The following is a 19,364-nucleotide window of genomic DNA, read 5'->3' on the forward strand; positions in this document are numbered from 1 at the left end:
TTTCCCTAGCAGTAGAAATGTGAGACCTAGACCTTGATGACCCTAATGGCAAAACTAGCGTATGTAGTCTTTTAAGGCAATGTACTATTAAGTATTGCTGGTCTATGAGACTGAAAAAACGTGATACAACGAGCTAAAAGGATAGTCTTTAAGCAGGCATCAACAGCCATGGCAAATACAAAAAAGAGCCATAATCATACCGATACTGACACAAAGAGAAATCTATGAGCTCATAAGAAGGTGGGGGTTGGCATCAGTGTGTGGTCATTTGGAAGCTGGAGGAGACATCAAGCCTAAACCTATGATAGAGCGCTGACAACTGTCGATACATGTGATCATATGTGGGCTTCGAGCAATGGCCTTGCGACGAACAAGTACCATTGTCACCCCTATTAGTCACGTCTCTGATCCACTGAGAAGGTCCCCTAGTCTAATCCGTACCTCATCCCACTGGTGAGTCTACCATGTCTCTTGCACTGGTCCTTGAGTCCCTCGTCTTCCTAAGCCTTACTAGCGAGTGGTATCTCCACCCTGATCATGCTCTATGTGGAGTTTGAGATCTCGCCTATATGTCCTAAGAAAATGCTCCATGTGTCAAATGATGTTGTGGATGAAAGTCACCATGCATCTCTGATTTAGATAAGACGAGAGACTAGATAGGTATCCCTAAAGAGGTAGTAGTAGCGACTTTTAATCTCATAGTATACAGAGGATTTGAAATCAAAATGCTTCTCCAATTCAATCTCTTATTGATCACTTAGTACATATGCGACCCTCTCCGGGTATGCCCTTCGCCCATCCACTCTCAATGTGAAGCCAGTATGATGAAACAACCAATGACCAATCAATATCCATGTGTATCTAGTGGATCACCTCTATAGATATAAGTATATCTAGTGGATCACTTCTGTTGAGATCTACAAGCAATGGTCTTGAAAAAGCCGAGCTTCAAAACAAGCTCACGAGGTGCCAAGCAAATCCTGAGTGTGTGCACCTATAAAAGATCCTCTCAAATAACCATGTTCACCTCGCGATATTTGAGCGGGACAAAAGGGACATCAATGATATACTGGGAGGGAGGTAATCTATGTGGAGTCCTAGACTCTCAAACCATCTACATGTACTTGCATTAAAGCACCTCAAATCACCCTCAACTACCAAAGCCATGGATGAGGATGGTACCAACTACGATAGCCTTATCGCCTTGTAGACATAGTAGAGATACGTGATAACATAGAACACTGCATTAAGTTACAATGGGAACGCTCCGAATTCAACCAAAACTATCTGATGTGGGACTGAAGGGTTTACTACATATCATCTATAAAAGCAAGAGAACTTGAAGCCTCTCCACTCGAGCCCAATCTGTCACTGATAGGTTTGGCCCCCAACAACAGCTACCATATAAACTTGCTAGTAGGCAAACCACACAGAGAGGATCGTGGTCCAAGGATCCTAGAAATAAGAGTGAAAGTACTATCGCTTAAGTCTAGTAAGTACATTGTACCCCTACTCAGTCAAGCCTGCAAAGTTAGTTGTATCATGAAAATCAAGCCAGAGAAAAGAAATCCCAAGAATATATAAGATTCAACCACCTCCACCAAGGACCAATCTAGTATGACATGCTCTCTGCGCATGGCTGTCTGGGATGTGTTAAAGACCAGACTGACCTTCAAGCCATGTTTCACAAAAAGTATGAAGCACATCCGAGTGTCACTAGAGCTCCTTTGCTAAGGAGGAAAGTAGAACAAGATAATATGCGTATAGGAGAATTCGGAGCAAGGATCTACTGACCAAGGAGCATCCAGCTCTTGCTAGAGGGTGATGGAAAGCAACAAATTACCCTTTTTCGAGTGTGATTGGCGGACACCATCTAACCTCCATCCTTCCATTTGCATAATTAGGAGGTAGCATATCATCCTTTGGTGTAAAACTATGCGCACTAAACAAGCTTACACTACGGCATAATAGATTTCTACCATGACCGACTCAAAGAATAAAAAACAACTATTATTTTCCACCAATGCGTGAAATTCATTTGGCTATAATAATATTAGTGTTGCTATCAGTGTTCGTATCAATTTTGAGTGTGCGAGTGCGTGCGCTTACGAATGTGCATGTCCGTGTGCACATGCATGTGCGAGCGAGAGAGAGAGAGAGAGAGAGAGAGAGAGATGGCCATCTTCACCTCTCTACAATCCTGAGAGAGAGATGGCCATCTTCACCTCTCTACAATCCTCAAGCTCGTAAGGATCATACCGCTAACACCCTAACTAATAACCCAATCTACTTATGTGATTAATGAGATTCACATCATCCCGCAGTTTTTAAAAACGTTCTCAATAACAGGTTTATGTCTTTCTCAAATTGTGGCATCCGAACACAAAATGACCTTGAAGACTAAGAAAAAATATATTGTGTTAGGACCACATTGGCATTAATTCAATGTTATCATGAATTTGAACATGTGAGTCAAGCTTGGAGCACTTTACTATAGGAGAAAAACCTATTATACAAAGCTCAAGGCCTCAACTTCTGTACATCCTGATCTCGAGCACAAAACCAATGTACATAAAAATGGCCATCCCATGCAACATCTTCAGAGCCGCAAAAGGTTGACATTGCTTCCCTCTCAACAAGCCAGAAAGAATTTAAAGAATATACCCCCACAAAAATGACCCCTATTAGTTTTATTAAACAACTAGCTCAACGACTCCTTCCCATTCTCAGAAGACAAGACAGCTGCAGCAGCAGCAGCTTTGTTCCATCTCTTTGTCAAACTCCAAAGCATGATGCTTGCAGTGAGTGTCAACATCATTTTAGGCCTTACCTGTATCCAGAAACAGTTAATAACTAATGTTCAAATCTCACTGGTACAATAAAGGTCTTGCTTTGCACAAGAAAACCATAGGCACTTCTGCAGAGAAATGACAATGGGACTTCAAAATCGAATGTGATATGCTTACCTCAACAATGTCATCCCATAAAAGAAATACTGAGCACCCAAGCTTTCTGGCTACACTGATAGTATAATTAGCATTCTGTTTTTTCTCCTCTTCTGCTCATGACCAAAAGAGTCTATAAGTCTTCCGGAAGTCAGTGGACTAAAATAAACTTTATAAAATGGCTTTCTAACAAGCACTCACCTGTTTCTCCCTTTGTTACCAGATTCCAGTTCACGACACTTGGCTCAACAGCTGAAAGCAGATCAAGGAAAAAGAGACTACTTGACAAGGCCTTATCCTGCAAATAGAGCACATCAGTGATAATTATGGAAAAAAACCACCACCACAATAAGTTATCTTCACTATACTGGGGAGTCACCTTAAAGCTTTCAGCACGGTTTGTCTTCCCTGATGCCTTGACCTTCACATTTGCCCACTCCAAGATATCGGCATCAGAGACCTCTTTACCCTTGTACTTGATGGTTTTCAGCAGATGAAGCATGTTGTATCGCATTAATTGCCACAAATATGCTGAAAGAAGTGTAGACATCTTCAGAGAACTGACCACAACATGGACGATATAATCCAAGACAAAGAATGCTGATCCACATTTTCAGCATGAGATGAAGCAGAAGTCACATTGTTACCAAGGATAAGCTTTCTATTCCCTTGTACTATGTCGTTCCCAGCAATATTCACAACGGAGAGCTTCAACAGCTTGCCAATGTTGATAACTTGATTGCAATTTTCAACTTTCCTGAATGGAAGTTTGATGGGGGGCCTGTTTGCAGCCTTCCAATTTACTATACCTGGCACCACCTTGTCCAGAACTTCGAGTAATACCCATCTGCAAAGAGAAGTACTTTTAACATAGTCCCATCATCCATGGCTGCAAATCTTTTAGAAGATTTGAAAGTTGAAAGTGACATGTCTATTCAGTTGAGCATCCTGCCTCAATTGGGAAGGTTAACATTGTAGACGAGACTTGCTTCAAACTAATTAGAGATCATTTCCATAAACCAAATCCTCGGAACATTTGTGACTTTAGATATAAACCTCCCAAAACGATTTGTACACAGGACAACTTCAAGAAACTCATGTCCCACTGTAAGAGAAGATAAGAAAGCTTTAAACAGTGATCAAGGTCCAATCGATAGTTAAACTTCAGAACCAGTCTCTCTCTGAAAGACACACCAGCGTGCTTCTTCAGGTCACAGAACCAAAGATTCGCTTACAAACCAGGAGTGTCATGTCTTGAAGGAGGAAGGGAGATACATACACACTGGAGGAAGGTTTAGGAGATGTCTCCATTCGACTAATGGAGGACTGAGCATCGGTCACTGTTGTGATGTCGTGCACCTTGAAACAATAACTCACTGTCTATGGAGCTGTCCACCAGCTTGGAGGATCTGGCAAATGCTCTCTCAGGATTGTGGCAAGGACGTGACATACCCAGTGGGACTTCACTTGGGGCATGGCAGCTTGGTTGACAGAGGGATGACATGCATTCCCCATTGAGCTGATCTCTCCATCCTACAAGATGATGATATCTGAGTGTCAAGGCATGCATCAGGACTCAGTCTCTCCCTCTCGCCAAAGACCTGAGCTCTGTCTAGAGGACAAAGTTAGGGAGACAGTATGAAACAAGCAACCAAGGCAAGGGTTAGCTACAGTGTAGTCCGAGTTCTACTTGGACATCAAGACTTCCGAAACAACCATAGGTTACGAGACCAAATTGGTGGAGCTGGTGAGCTCACCACCCAACCATACATCCACTATAAAGGATCACCCTCTGAGACTAAGGTTGGCCAAACACATGTCCATGGCCACAATCCCAGTGTCCCATACCACAGGAGTCCACCAGTCCAGGTGTCAAGCTAGACTAGGCATAGGCCTGCTCAAGGTCCCAGTATCCCAAAGAGTCCATCCATATGGATTCCTATCAATGAGCCCACAACTCACATATATACTCACCTAGGGGTGTCCCTATCCTAAAGGCACCCACACATTAGGAATACTAGACCTAAACCCATTGTTAATGCCAGCTCATGCTATGACAACCTTGGGGTCATGACATCTCTCCCACCAAAAAACAGCCTATACTAGGAAGTATTGGGCTAGGGAATCAAGCTCCACAAACGTGACACTCTTCCAAGACTTTTCATGACGAGACCTTTTCTTCCATTTGGTAAGTTCAAGGACCACCCTATTTCTGAAACGTCTCTCCATAACCCAAAATTGTTTCTGGTTCTTGGGAAATATAAACCAACACATCTTACCGCACTCATTGAGGATCTCCATCGGGCAGTTTCAAGTATCATCACACTGACTCCGTAGCGAGAGCGGACAAGCTGAGGAGATACCCAAGGAGCGCCACTGATGTACACATGCGATCGGCAGGAGGTTAAGTCAAAGGAGCACTTCGCACTCAGATGCCCCATGTACTACGAGATCCGTGGTTGCTATCATTGTCTCTTTAGAGACTAAAGAGACAGCTTTGAGCCCCTCTCCAGATTCCTTTCGTAACCAGACCAGGGAGGTTTTGCAGCTTTCATTCATGAGGCAGCTCGACATAGAGAGCACTTACTCAAGATACAGAGACAAGCCTCAAATACGCCGCCCGACTCTTCTCACAGCATGATCACGGAGTTCTTCCAATCATATCGTACGAGCCACACAATCACCAATGGCAAATGTAGTAGGGATCCGGAGCCCAAGGCACGCCATACTCCACAACAGACGGGCACGGAGATTACATTGGGTGACCTCCCATCCTTGTTCAGACCTAGGACACGACCCACCGGTGTTACATTAGCCTTAGTTAGGCGAAGAGCCATTGCTAGGAGAGCAAGACAGGCAACACCCACAGACAAGCACGTAGTTTAGACATCCTAGCACCCTCGTACAATTGTGTTGATTGCAACTTCGCATTTTGACCTCAGACTCTGACATCACGTGTACATGGGATGTAGTGCCCCTAAAAATAGAATCCATCATTTCGACCATACCCCATCATTGTACTAGCCAAAGCCGGCATGGCCTCGTGATGTGGATTGATCGATTGATTGATGAGGATTGTGATTATGATGATGATGTCATTAATGATGATATGACAATGTACCACTTAGGAGTTAGCATTCAGCATGGGTGATGGTGCTCGTTTAGTAGCCCCACCCTTTACGCTTGTTGTATCAAGTTTCCTACTAGTCTCATAGACCCATCTGTCTTCCGTAGACTATAATAACTTCATTTCTTTCTTTCTTTCTGCTGAAACCAAGTTGTCAATTGCACCTAATTTCTTCTTTAGGCGGCCTATATGAAAATAGAGATGTACCTCCACATCTATAGGTAATTCCCATGTTTGGGATTCTAAGATAGACAAACTAGCCCATCTGCAAATACAGGAGGTAAGCGCCTATGATTCACATAAAACCAAGCTCCTATCTTGAGCTCTACAAAGGGTCTCCTTTGCAAATTGCAACATATCTTGCTGAAAGTCAACATCGCTCACGCTTTTATTCAAAGTCTCGGATATTTCTTGACCCAAACTAAGTTCCCAGAAAAGCACATGAGATGGGAAAATTTTCTATCCATGTTCCATTTCCAAATCATCACAATAGCCTATAATAGAGACCTTGAGGACATGAAAGAGCACTATCTATGGGACTCGTATTTCAAGAATCATGAAGAACATACAAGAAGGCCAATCATCCAGCCAGTACTCCCTCAGAGAAAGGTATCTAATGAAGGATGATCATCTATGTGTTGCCTGAGATACGAGGATCGAGTCTTAGAGGAGTCTCATGCACCACCCTAAAGTAATTTCTCTGGCTAGGTATGCGGAAGGATATCCACAAGCTGTCTTACCTATCAGAAACTCAAGTATGATAGACAAAAGACCCTGGTCTTTTGATGCCATTTCCAATGCCCCAAGCTCCATGGTAAGATATAGCCATGGACTTATCTTTGATCTTCCTAGGTCAAAGAATGGAAATGATGGGATTTGAACCATAATTGATGAGTTCAGCAAGCAAGCTCATTTATTCCCTCAAGAAGACCATCAAAGCGAACCACGTGAAATGGTTGTTTTTGTTAGAATTACTATCATATTCTAGGCAATGGCCAATGTAATCTAATAACTAGGTTAGGGGCACTTTTCCCTCTTTGAGGTTTTTCCCCCTAACCACAATCTAATCCCTCGCTACGGTTAGTGGAAAAGATAAGGTTTTGTCACTTTGACAAAACCCCACTTCTCTTTTGTACTTACTTCATTTCAGTCCACTATTCAGCAGACTTACGTTCAGCTTACTCTCAATCTTGCTCTCATTTTGTTCACATTTGGTATCAGAGCGGATTCTCCCTGCTCTTGCTCGATGCACACTGAAGGTGTCCATACACATTTGCAGGTGTTTTTTGGCAAGGTCTATTTGCAGGCATTCATGCATTGAGCCATTGTTTGGCTGTGGACTCTAGCAGGCATTCCTTTGCAACAGGTGGAAGTTCAGGGCTTCTACACAGGGGACATGAAATTTAAGTGACATTTGCTCAATTTCACCCCAAAATTTGGGGCTTTTGGTTTTGAACTACAATTTCATGCATTTTTTAGGGTTTCATTTAATTTGCCCTCTTTTGGATGCAATTTCCCTGAAGAAATTTGCAACAAGATTGCTCCTAACTGATAGTAAACTCCCCTAAATTTGGTAGAATATGCAGGAAAGTTAGAGTAGTGAAGTACCTTATGTTTTAGGAAAAAGGTAGGAGAGGAAGATCATGGGCTCGATCTTTGGGCTCTGTGAGGGGCTGCACAAGGACAAGAGGAAGTCAATCCTTTTTAGAATTCAGCTGAGTATTGAACTCTTGCTGTATATTATATTTAAGTAATGAAGTACAAGTCATGAATGTCTTGCCAAGTACAACTAGAGCCCTTATATAGGTATGGTTATGGGATTACCTCCTAGGATGCCACGTGGCAACTTATGGTATCCCCTAAAAAAAGAAGAAAACACTTACAAGCCAATAAAGGCCTTTCTACTAACTTTTAGCCTAAGTAAAAAGTAACCCTCTGTTACAATCCTCCCTCCTCAAATAGAAATTTGTCCTCAAATTTGAAAAGGCTGTAACTGTTAGATATCAATGCTCCACTCTCGTGTAACTACGCGAGAACCAGCTAACTCTACTTGTAAGCCCCCCATATGAGGAGAAGGCATTTGAGTAGCTCGGTTATCCAGTAGGTCCTAGTTTGGACACCAGATGGGGACCATGTGTGGCCTGATGGCTGGACGGAGTTGGCACACTGCCAACTAGGCTACATGCAAGTGCGGGAAGGCATCCCATGACTGACCACACAAAGGGTAGACGAAGCATTTCTCGGGGCAGCCCACTCTCGGGTTGCGGGGCCCATTTGGAGCCCCAGATGATCCCGGATGGCTCTATTTTGCGCACCGGTTTTGCGCACCGGTTCTATTGTGTGGTCGGTGGCCTATTTCGGGACCGACCCCCAGTCGACCGTTTTGGGTGGACTGGGTCGGTCACCCAATTGGGTCTAACGGACTACTAGTGGTGGCTATATAAGAGCAAGCCCATGAAGCCTATTTCATCACTGGCTACAGCAACCCTGATTCCTTAGCATCCAGCCTCCGTCCTCTACTGTTTCCAGCACGCCATCGAAGCTCCTAACACAGGAGCGCACGGCTGAGAGGTAGCACCACCTATTGTATCAGTTTTACAGTAATTAAATTTTTTATTCTCCATACTATCTGCTTTTCTCTCTTGCATACGAGATCCTGTTATCTGTTGAGCACATACGTTGTATTGTTTTCTTACATGGTATCAGAGCATGGACTCTAGCAAGGAGATTTGGTAGTGTGTTTCTATTTGCGAGCAGATTGTGAGAGATGGCCCAGCCCGCAAGACTGCGAATCCCACCGTTCGGCGAAAGCGAAAAGTTGGACAGCACTAACTATCCACTCTGGAAGTTCAAAATGAAGACCATCCTAAGCGCATACGAGCTTTGGAATACTGCTACTGGGGTGGACCTGAAGCCGGTTCCGAGACCGAATCCGGCCAATGCAGCACAACAGATAGTACCAACTGCTACTGAGATTCTCGCGTGGACAAGAAGAAATGCAGATGCGCTGTGTTCTATTGTCTGCAGTGTAAGTGACTCTGTCATGGCGTTAATTCAACATGTCACCACAGCGAAGGAGGCATGGACGGTCTTGAAAAATCAGTACGAGACCACGAATCAGACGCGGATTCAGAATCTGGAGACTCAACTCGCGAACGAGAAACTGTCTGAGTCTGAAGCAACGGAGAAGTTCATCACCAGGGTGAAGAATCTGCGCGATCAAATGACTGCGATTGACATCATCATCACCAACGAGAATCTAGCACAAAGGTGCATACGGATTCTCCCACCAAAGTACTAGGGTCTTGTTACAGCGCTGAATACGCAGAACAAAAATCCACCCCTCAACTTTGAGGATTTCAACGCGATGCTTCTGGAGGAGGAGATGCATCAAAAGACGAGGATTGGAGAAGATTCGGCTTTCTAAGATAGATCAAAGAAAGGTAAGGGTAAGGACTCTAGTAACCCATCTTCTTCTGATGATAAAAAAAGAAAGAAGAAGATCAAGTGCTTCTATTGCAACAAGGCAGGGCACAAGCAGAATGAGTGCCGAAAGAAGATTACAATTGAGAAGAACGGAGTAAAGAAAGAGTCCAACAACAGCGCGCAGGCAGTACCAGTAGAGCTGTTCGTAGCAATTGAGGAGATTTGCACGGAGACAGTTCATGTAACTGCGGATGAACCTTGGATTATTGACAGTGGTGCATCGCACCACATGACTAGTCGGAAGGATTGGTATACCTCTCTACAACCGGTAGGGAATGACATCCTAGTAGCAGTCGGCAATGATGCAAAATGTCCAGCAAAAGGAAAAGGTACGATTGCTCTCAAGTCGGATGGAGTTATAAAACAGTTGTCCGATGTTCTTTATGTGCCAGATATCAAGAGGAACTTGTTGTCCGTTTCTGCGATCACAGATCGGGACCTCAAAGTTCACTTCGATAAGAATGGCGCACGGATTTTGGATCTTCAAGGGAAGGTCGTTGGTAAAGGTACACGGCGCAACAACATCTACGAACTCTCAGCTTTCAGTGCTTGATCCGATGTGAAGAACACTAAGCTGTGGCATGAGAGGTTTGATCATCTAAACCTTAGTTCTTTAAAGGAGATGCATAAAAGTGGAATGATTGCAAACCTACCAAAAATTACAGATCTGCCCGATGTATGTGAAGCTTGCATGATGGGCAAGCAGCATCGGCAGCCCTTTCCTAAAGAAAGCAGCAGAGCAAAGGCTCCTCTAGAGCTCGTTCACACGGACCTCTGCGGAAAGATGGAGACGGAAGCTTTGGGTGGTTCCTACTACTTCATGACGCTGATCGACGACTACAATAGAAGAATATGGATATACTTCCTGAAGACTAAAGACGAGGCTTTTAGTAAGTTCAAAGAATGGCATGTAATGGTCGAGAAAGAATCGGGGAGAAAGGTGAAGAAATCGAGATCAGACAGAGGTGGAGAGTTCACATCAACTAAATTCAAAAGTTACTGCAAAAGTCACGCGATCAAGAGGCAGAAACCCCCGCCACATACATCACAGCAAAATGGAGTAGCAGAACGCAAGATGCGCGTCATCTGCAAAATGGGCAGGAGTATGATGAAAGGGAAAGATTTGCCAAAGACTTTCTGGGCTGAAGCATGTAACACGACAGTTTACATTCTGAATCGTACTACACGAAGGCTGTGAACGGGATGACTCCACTGCAGGCCTTTTCTGGTAAGAAACCTTCAGCTGCACATTTCAGAGTTTTTGGATGTGATTGTTTTGTGCATGTCCTTGATGCTAACATGACCAAATGGAACCGAAGAGCCAGAAGTGTATTTTCTTGGGCTACAGTGAAGAGGCGAAGGGTTACCGTCTCAATAACCCTGTTACCAAGAAGGTAATAGTAAGTCACGATGTGATCTTCTCAGAACAGCCGCATCAATTGAAGGAGGATGCTTCCTTCCCAGACAACCAGGACCAGGATATCCATCCAGTACAACCACCAACAGCAGACCGAACTCCCGCGGGAGGATTCAAGATAAAGAAGAGGAAGAAGAGCCTGCAGAACCACAACGGCAACGGCCATTCCCGAAGTGGATAAAGCAACTTTTGGACGGCAAAGAACCTCAAGCCATTGAGGAGAAACCATCCGAACACCACCGGTCCAAGAGATTAGAGGAGCAAAGAAGGGCGCAGGAACACTTGGTCAACTACGCTTTGATGATAGAGGTGATCCGTGCTGATGAGCCCAAGTGTCTTGAAGAGGCACAGGGTGATGATAGGTGGATGGAGGCTATGCAGTCGGAGTATGGCTCCATAATGAAGAACAACACTTGAGACCTTGTGGATCGACCACCAAAACGCAAGGTAATCAGCACCAAGTGGGTGTGCAAAACCAAGTACAAGTCCGATGGCACATTGGATAAGTACAAGGCTCGGCTCATGGCAAAAAAGTTCGCACAGGTACATGGTTTTGATTATCAGGATACTTTTGCTCCCACAGCTTGACTAACCACAATTCGCAGTGCTTTGGCTTTAGCTGCCCAGGGAAGTTGGCCCGTGTTTCAAATGGATGTAAAATCCACCTTTCTGAATGGAGATCTCAAGGAGGAGGTATATGTGGAACAACCACCACATTTTGAGATCCCCGGTTCAAAAGGTAAAGTCTGTAAACTGAAGAAGACACTTTACGGACTGAAACACGTCCCACGAGCGTGGTACCAGCGGATTGATGCCTACTTTTTGCAAAACGGGTTCAGGAGAAGCCCATCTGATGCAAATTTGTATATCTTCAGAGAAGGAGGCAGGTGTATGATCGTGGTCCTCTATGTGGACGACCTTGTTATAACAGGGAACCATGAAGAGAAGATCTCGCAGACAAAGCATTTGCGAGGAAGAGAGTTTGAAATAACAGACCTCGGACTGATGTATTTCTGTTTGGGGATTGAAGTTTAGCAAGAGCCAAAATAGATCTTCATCTCACAGCTGAAGTATGATGGAGAGATGCTGAAGGCATTTGGCATGGCTGAGTGCAAGACAGTTGGCACCCCTATGGAGGTTGACGTGAAGCTCTCAAACGAGGATTCATCACCACTGGTGGACGAAGCGAAGTACAGAAGGCTTGTGGGCAGTTTGATTTACTTGTGTATCACGCAACCGGACATCAGCTTTGCGACTGATGTACTAAGCAGGTTATCCAATAAGCCCCGGGAGAACCATTGGAGGACAGGGATGCGGGTGCTGAAATACATCAAAGGCACACTTGATTATGGCATCACCTATACCAAGGGCAACATCTTGACCGGAATCTGTGACTCGGATTGGGTAGAGACGTGGACAACAGGAGATCAATGACAGGTTACTATTTCTCACTTAGATCTGGAGCTGTGTCATGGGTCAGCAAGAAGCAACCCACAGTTGCTCTTTCTTCTACCGAGGCTGAGTACAAATCAGCATGCTTTGCTTCTTGCGAGGCAATGTGGTTGAGAAGGATTTTAGGGGACATGGGTGCAGTGCAGAACAAGCCTACGCAGTTATCATGTGACAATTAGAGTTGCATGGCGATTGCTAAGAACCCTGTGTTCCACGCTCGCACAAAACACATTGAGATTCAATATCACTTTGTACGCGAGCTCATCATGAATGGAGAGGTCGACTTGGTGTACTGTCCGACTACAGAGAATGCTACGGACATCTTCACGAAGGCTCTTGGAAGAGACTTGCTGGAGAGGCATCTTCATCGACTTGGCATTGGGCCGAAAAAGTAAGTTCACTTGCGGGTGGACATTGAGGAGGGATGTTAGATATCAATGCACCACTCTCGGGAACCAGCTAGCTCTACTTGTAAGCCCCCCATATGAGGAGAAGGCATTTGAGTAGCTCGGTTATCCGGTAGGTCCTGGTTTGACACCAGATGGGAGCCATGTGTAGCCTGATGGTTGGACGGCTTCATCTCGGGATGTTAGATCCCCCCAGATGATCCCGGATGCCTCTGGGCCGAACGGTGACCGTAGGTCAGTTGCTCTATTTTGCGCACCGGTTCTATCGTGTGGTCAGTGGCCTATTTCGAGACCGACCCCCAGTCGGCCGTTTTGGGCGGACTGGGTCGATCACCCAATTGGGTCTAACCGACTACTAGTGGTGGCTATATAAGAGCAAGCCCGTGAAGCCCATTTCATCATTGGCTACAACAACCCTGATTCCTTAGCATCCAGCCTCCGTCTTCTACTGTTTCCAGCACGCCATCAAAGCTCCTCACACAAGAGCGCACGGCTGGGAGGCAGCGCCATCTATTGTATCAATTTTACAGTAATCAAATTTTTTATTCTCCATACTATATGCTTTTCTCTCTTGCATACGAGATCCTATTATCTATTGAGCACAGAGGTTGTATTGTTTTCTTACAGTAACCTGGACATACAATGCTGTCATGATGTATGTATTCATTTCCCCATTGCCCCTCTAACTCTGCATAACAAAGACAATGTATTCAAGTCTGTTACTCACCCATCTCGCAGATCCTCAAACAAATTATTGACATATATGGATATTCCAAGACTGTTGATCCACATCCGAAAAGCTCTTTCCTCCCTTGAAGTTTGCTCATCATCTTGAAGCATCTCCGCAAAGGAAATAGTTGTGTTGTCCAATGTTAACCCATTCCTGATCAATAAATTATAGACCATTTATCCTACATTCGTGAGAAAGGTTTTCCCTCAACTAAAATCCAGAACAATGCAAGTAAAAATACGACCAGTGAGCAGCAACCATATACCTTTCATGAAACAAATTGGCAACAAAAGCCAAATTCAAGTTGGTTGAACCTTCCACTATGTCCTTGGGAGAGACATACTTTCGACAACCAATGCGGTCTGCCTGAACAAGTACTGCCTTTGCCCTCTCCAAAAGATCAATTGAATCTAGAGGAGAAAGATCACAACTTTCAGGAGCTAAGGTGTGAAGAAGACGAGTGTAAGCCTCTCCATCCTGCATCAAATTTTCATGCATGTAAGAGGCACTCTGAGAGAAACCTTAACAATAATATACTTTTGGCCTTGTTTCAGGTTGCTACTAGCAGGGCAATCCACCTTGACATCTGATGAAAAATTGGAGACTGTGTTCTTGAAACCTGCTTTTTTCAAGAGGAAATTCATCCATCTGAGTAAAACCTTATCAGCAGGCAAGTGTAGAAGCTCTTCGATTTCCTGCCATAGCCAAAAGAATTGCATGAGGACCCAATACAATCTCCATCAACCGCTTAACATGGACCATGAGATTTCAAGACAAAAGTTCTGCATACCTCTGTATCATTCACCATTTCAACGAGCTCTGGTGTCTCTTTCAAATTGACATTTGCTAACAATTGTATCTGAAGTGAAAGAAATACGCTCATAAGTTATAAATAGTAGACCATGCCCGCAGAAAATGAGAAATCTAAGAGATTCACATACCTTAACTATCTGAGAAATTAATCCAAGGATAAGATGAGGCTGCAAGCAAAAATAATTGATTAGACATTTAATAATCAGACAAATGGAAAAAGAAATGCCTTTCAAACTTAAAAGTTAACATGGATTGCAAATTGACCAACGTGCAGTGTACATCAAAACGTGGATAGCTAACAGGAACGCATCCTAGGAATCCAAACCCACCCTCACAACAAGATTCGACAGTTCCCTGGCAATACAAGAAGCCCTATAGCCCAAAAATACTCTGCCTACGGTTCATTAAACAGTTCGCAAAGGCAAAACAAAATCCAAAGACTCCAGCAAAGCAAAGAATTCAAAAATCTCCAAAATGTTGGGGACTGAAATATTTGGACGTACCCGACCCTCCATCAAATCCTGTGTTCCAATATTAACCACCGAGCATCCTATCGCTTTGGCTGAATTGAGGCAGAGCGTATGATTTTCAACTCTTTCCCACAGGTTTAACTTTTCCTTGATATTGAGTGCCCGTTCATCAATTGTCCCAGGAACTGCTATATTGATCAGCTTACTGTACAAGTTAAAAAACAAAGTTACATGAAAGAAAAATCAATAAAGGTGAAACAAAGATCCAGCCTGACATACTATCAAATATCAATTTCATCAATCAATAATTGTACTCCCTTAAGTTCTGGGCTAATCCATTATAGTATTCAGATTAATAATTCTGGACACATAAGCTAAACAACTTCAGGACTACCTGAAGATGGGGTATATACAGCCCAGTAAATCACCCTAGGGTGAACCTGTTTTATTAAGAAAGCAAAAGGATAATACATGGGAAAGTGTGTGGATTATTAAAATTTAAAAAAGGTGACAATTAGGAACAACAGTGTGTGTGTGTGTGTGTGTATGTGTACCTTTGTAAGACTAGAATATATCCAATCGTACAAATTTAGATTTTTAATGTTCTAAAGTTCAACAATCTACACAGAAAATAAAAGAGAAAACGAAAGAGAAGAAAAAGAGGTAACAAGAAAAAAAAATTGGAAAACAAAAGGAAGACATACTTAGCAAGCAAAGCAACACTTATGTCGTCATTCGTGCCCAAGCATAAGCAGCTATACTGGATTTCTAAAGACCCGCGGAGTCTCTTGGGCAGAGTGGATGACTTAAAAAACAGATTGTAAGGAGCGAAGTATTCCCTAAGATTGATTTGCATTATAGCTAGATACGCATTTATGTCAAGCATATTGAAGGAAGAGCCTTGTATACTAGGTCTGGTCATTAAGAGAAAGTTTGTGTCAAGGAAGCACCCATTCTAGCGTTGCCTAATCCTACCCGGGCTTATTGGCCGATGTGAGTGATTATGCCATTTGGGCAGCATTATTCCAAGAGAGTAGATAAGTTGCTTTTGAGGGTAAAAAGCTAAATGACACTCAGTATCGTTGGCCAACACTAGAGAAGGAGCTTTACGCACTTATGTATGTTCACATGGTTTTGAGGCACTATCTGTATGGTTTCAGATTTGTCTTATTGATTGATCATCAATCAATCAAGTACATGTTTGATGGGACTGATTCGAGGAAGAACAGCTAGATTGGCAAAGTTGATGCAAGATTTTGAATTTGAAATCCGGTATTGGAAAGATTCCTTGAATAATGTGACAAATGCTCTAAGCCGCATTAAGATGGTAAATGCTATGTCATTCACTGAGATATCCTCTGATCTATTCCAATCCTTGAGAGGGCTTTGCACAACTGATGGTTACCTAGGATCATAGTTACTACGGAACGAGCATGCCAACAAAACAGCGACCCCTTGGGGAACAAGAACACCAAAATCCTGGGAATGGGAATGGGAAGGGAACACCACATTGTAGTGAAGGGGGAAGGGGCAGATTTGGAGATGGGGAGAGAATAGCAGAAGGAAGGGAGAAGAAGGGAAAGGAGAGAGGAAGAGAGAGAAGAATGAGGGAATAGAGAGATAGAGAGAGGGAGAGAGAGGGAGTGTGAGCGTAGGCAGCAGGTAGCAGGAAGGAGGAGGGAGAGTAGATAGGATTAGATGTCACATCAAAAAGTCCCTCACAATCCTTTTGGGTTGACTTATATAGTCCCCCACAGTTCCCACATTTCCCCTACTATTCTCCCATCTATTTCCCCCTTAAAATCCATCTTTTTCCCACCTTCATTACAGCCATCCCTTCCCAAAGAATTTTGCCCTCAAAATTTCCAAGAGGCTGCCTTGGATGAGAAGGATAAAACAGAAACTGATCAGCTCTGTAGGAGATAGGGGTAGTCCTGCACAATGCTCTCAAGTTGCCAAGAATTCTCATCTTCCGTTAAACCTTTCCATTTGATGAGGTATTCTGTGTAGGCTTTGTTCCTGAGTACATGATCTCTGAAGCCCTTGATTTGCTCCGGCACATAGATTATGTGGCCCTCTTCATCCATAGGAGGCAACTCAGGAAGAACCTGGACATGCTGTCCGACATGTGGTTTCAGCAAGGATACATGGAAAACATTATGGATCTTGGAGGTACTGGGTAGTTCCAACTGATATGCTACCTGCCCAACTTTGCGGATGATTTTGTAGGGGCCATAATACCTGTGGGCAAGCTTTGTGTTGGCATTACCTTTCAGCGAGGAATATCGATTCTTATGGAGACGTAAATGCACATAATCCCCTTCTTCAAAAGATAAGTACCTCCTTTGTTCATCCGCATACTTCTTCTGCTTGGCTTGGGCATCCTGCATATTCCTCTTAGCCAACTGCAGAAGGGCATTCATACTCTCCAAATCATTCCTTGCTTGCTGATTTTTCACAGCCAAGTCTGCAACCCTGGAAGGCATTCCCACTTTGCATCCATACATAGCCTCGAATGGACTCATGCCAATACAGAGGTGTTTGGTGCTGTTGTAGCAAAATTCAGCCAATGCTAACCATTTGTCCCAAGACTTCTGCGTGTCATGATAGTAATGCCTTAGATACTCCTCCAACCACTTGTTCACCCTCTCTGATTGTCCATCCGTCTGTGGATGATAAGCAGTACTAGCCGCAAGGGAAGTACCAACTGCAGTGAATAACTCCTGCCAAAAGTGACCCATAAATTTAGCATCCCTGTCACTGACAATCTCCTGAGGAAAACCATGGTGCTTGAACACATACTCAATGAATTGCCAGGCAACCTGTGAAGCGGAGTACCGAGTCCTAGTCGGTATGAAATGGGCCTGCTTAGTCATCCTGTCAACCACCACAAATATGCTATCCCAACCCTTATCTGTAGAAGGCAAGCCTGTAATGAAGTCCATGGCAATGTGAGTCCATTTGCCTTCAGGAATGGGTAGCGGTTGCAGAAGGCCTGCGGGTAACCGGCTGTCCACTTTATTTTGTTGGCAGGGCAAACATTCACTGACAAACTTAACCACATCTCGCCACAAACCATCCCAAATAAAGCTCTCCTTGACTTTTTCATATGTTTTTGTGATACCCGTATGCCCTGACATAGGGGATGAGTGCATTTCCTGTAATAGCATCAACCTGTACTTGGAGTCTGGCACAAGATAAATTCTGTCCCTGCACCATAACAGTCCGTTGCGGAGCTGAAATCAAACATGTCCTTGGCTGGACGGACTCTGTAACTCCACAAAAATAGGAGCTGCATCAGAATTTTGCATGTATTCCTCCTGAATCCCAAGTATCCACTCCTGATGAAGCGTGGAAATGGCAGACAGTTTGCATGACCACATCCTGGACAAGGCATCAGCAACCACATTCTCTTTCCCCTTTCTATATTCAATGTCAAAATCATAGGACTGAACTGCAGCCAGCCATCTCTTCTGCTTCATGGATAAATTAGGCTGCGTTAAGAAGTACTTGAGTGTCCTGTGATCCGTTTTGACCTTAATCTTGCTACCGTACAGGTAGTGGTGCCATTTTGCAAAAGCATGCAAGATTGCCTTTTCAGCAAATCAGTGAGAGGGGCAGCCCTTTTGGCGAAGTGCCTAATGAATCTCCTGTAAAAAGAAGCAAGACCCAAGAAACCTCTGAGCTGCGTGGTATTTTGTGGCTGCGGCCACTCCTTAATGCATTTCACCTTAGCTGGGTCTACCCTGATTCCGTGCTCGCTTACAACATGACCAAGATATTCAACCTCCTCTGCCATAAATGTGCACTTGCTGGCCTTGGCATAAAGCTGATGCATTCTCAAGATTTCTAGCACTTGTCGGACATGGTCAATGTGTTCCTGTGCATCCTTACTATAAATGAGAATGTCATCGAAAAATACCAGCACACATTTGAAAAGAAGGTGGTGTAAGATCTTGTTCATGAGTGCCTGGAAGGTGGCTGGTGCATTAGTCAAACCAAAAGGCATCACCTTGAACTCATATAATCCTCGTTCTGTACGAAAGGCAGTCTTATGCTCATCACCCTCTTTCATCCTGATCTGATGGTAACCTGACCTCAAATCAATCTTCGTGAAATACTGAGCACCCTTGAGTTCATCCAGCAGGTCATCAATCCTGGGAATAGGAAACCTGTTCTTAATGGTGGTCTTATTCAATTCTCTGTAATCAATGCACATACGAAAAGAGCCATCCTTCTTTTTCACCAGGAGTACTGGAGATGCAAATGGCAAGGTGCTATGAGCAATGAAGTTTTTCTCAAGCAAATCTCGCACCTGTGTTGCCACTTCTTCCCGTTCAACCTTAGAGAGTCGGTACGGGGCCTTGTTTATTGGTTTACTACCATGTTCCAGGACTATGGCATGATCAACATCTCTTTTTGGGGGCAACTGAGATGGCATATCAGCAAACACGTCCCCAAATTCTAAGAGCAATTTCTGCATTTCACAATTATCCACATGGGGAATACCACCCTCC

General features: G+C 43.9%; 1 protein-coding gene across 1 annotated transcript in view; it reads right to left on the reverse strand.

Moving 5' to 3' along the window:
* Positions 1-2,444: 2,444 nt before the first annotated feature.
* The window catches only part of LOC147904524 (fimbrin-2-like), a 28,092-nt gene continuing 11,172 nt past the window's right edge, over positions 2,445-19,364 (reverse strand). Inside the window, exons 4-14 of the mRNA XM_087387047.1 lie at positions 14,881-15,052; positions 14,506-14,544; positions 14,355-14,423; positions 14,143-14,259; positions 13,830-14,041; positions 13,562-13,717; positions 3,593-3,792; positions 3,325-3,476; positions 3,147-3,243; positions 2,967-3,058; positions 2,445-2,830 (exon numbers count right to left, since the gene is read on the reverse strand). Of these exons, the coding sequence (XP_087243173.1) occupies positions 2,702-2,830; positions 2,967-3,058; positions 3,147-3,243; positions 3,325-3,476; positions 3,593-3,792; positions 13,562-13,717; positions 13,830-14,041; positions 14,143-14,259; positions 14,355-14,423; positions 14,506-14,544; positions 14,881-15,052 (1,435 nt within the window). The 3' untranslated portion in view covers positions 2,445-2,701. The remainder of the gene's footprint in view (positions 2,831-2,966; positions 3,059-3,146; positions 3,244-3,324; positions 3,477-3,592; positions 3,793-13,561; positions 13,718-13,829; positions 14,042-14,142; positions 14,260-14,354; positions 14,424-14,505; positions 14,545-14,880; positions 15,053-19,364) is intronic.

This window comes from Dipteris shenzhenensis, chromosome 2 (genome assembly GCF_047967505.1).
Source record: "Dipteris shenzhenensis isolate YYH24624 ecotype China chromosome 2, Dip_SZ_1.0, whole genome shotgun sequence".
Taxonomy (NCBI): domain Eukaryota; kingdom Viridiplantae; phylum Streptophyta; class Polypodiopsida; order Gleicheniales; family Dipteridaceae; genus Dipteris; species Dipteris shenzhenensis.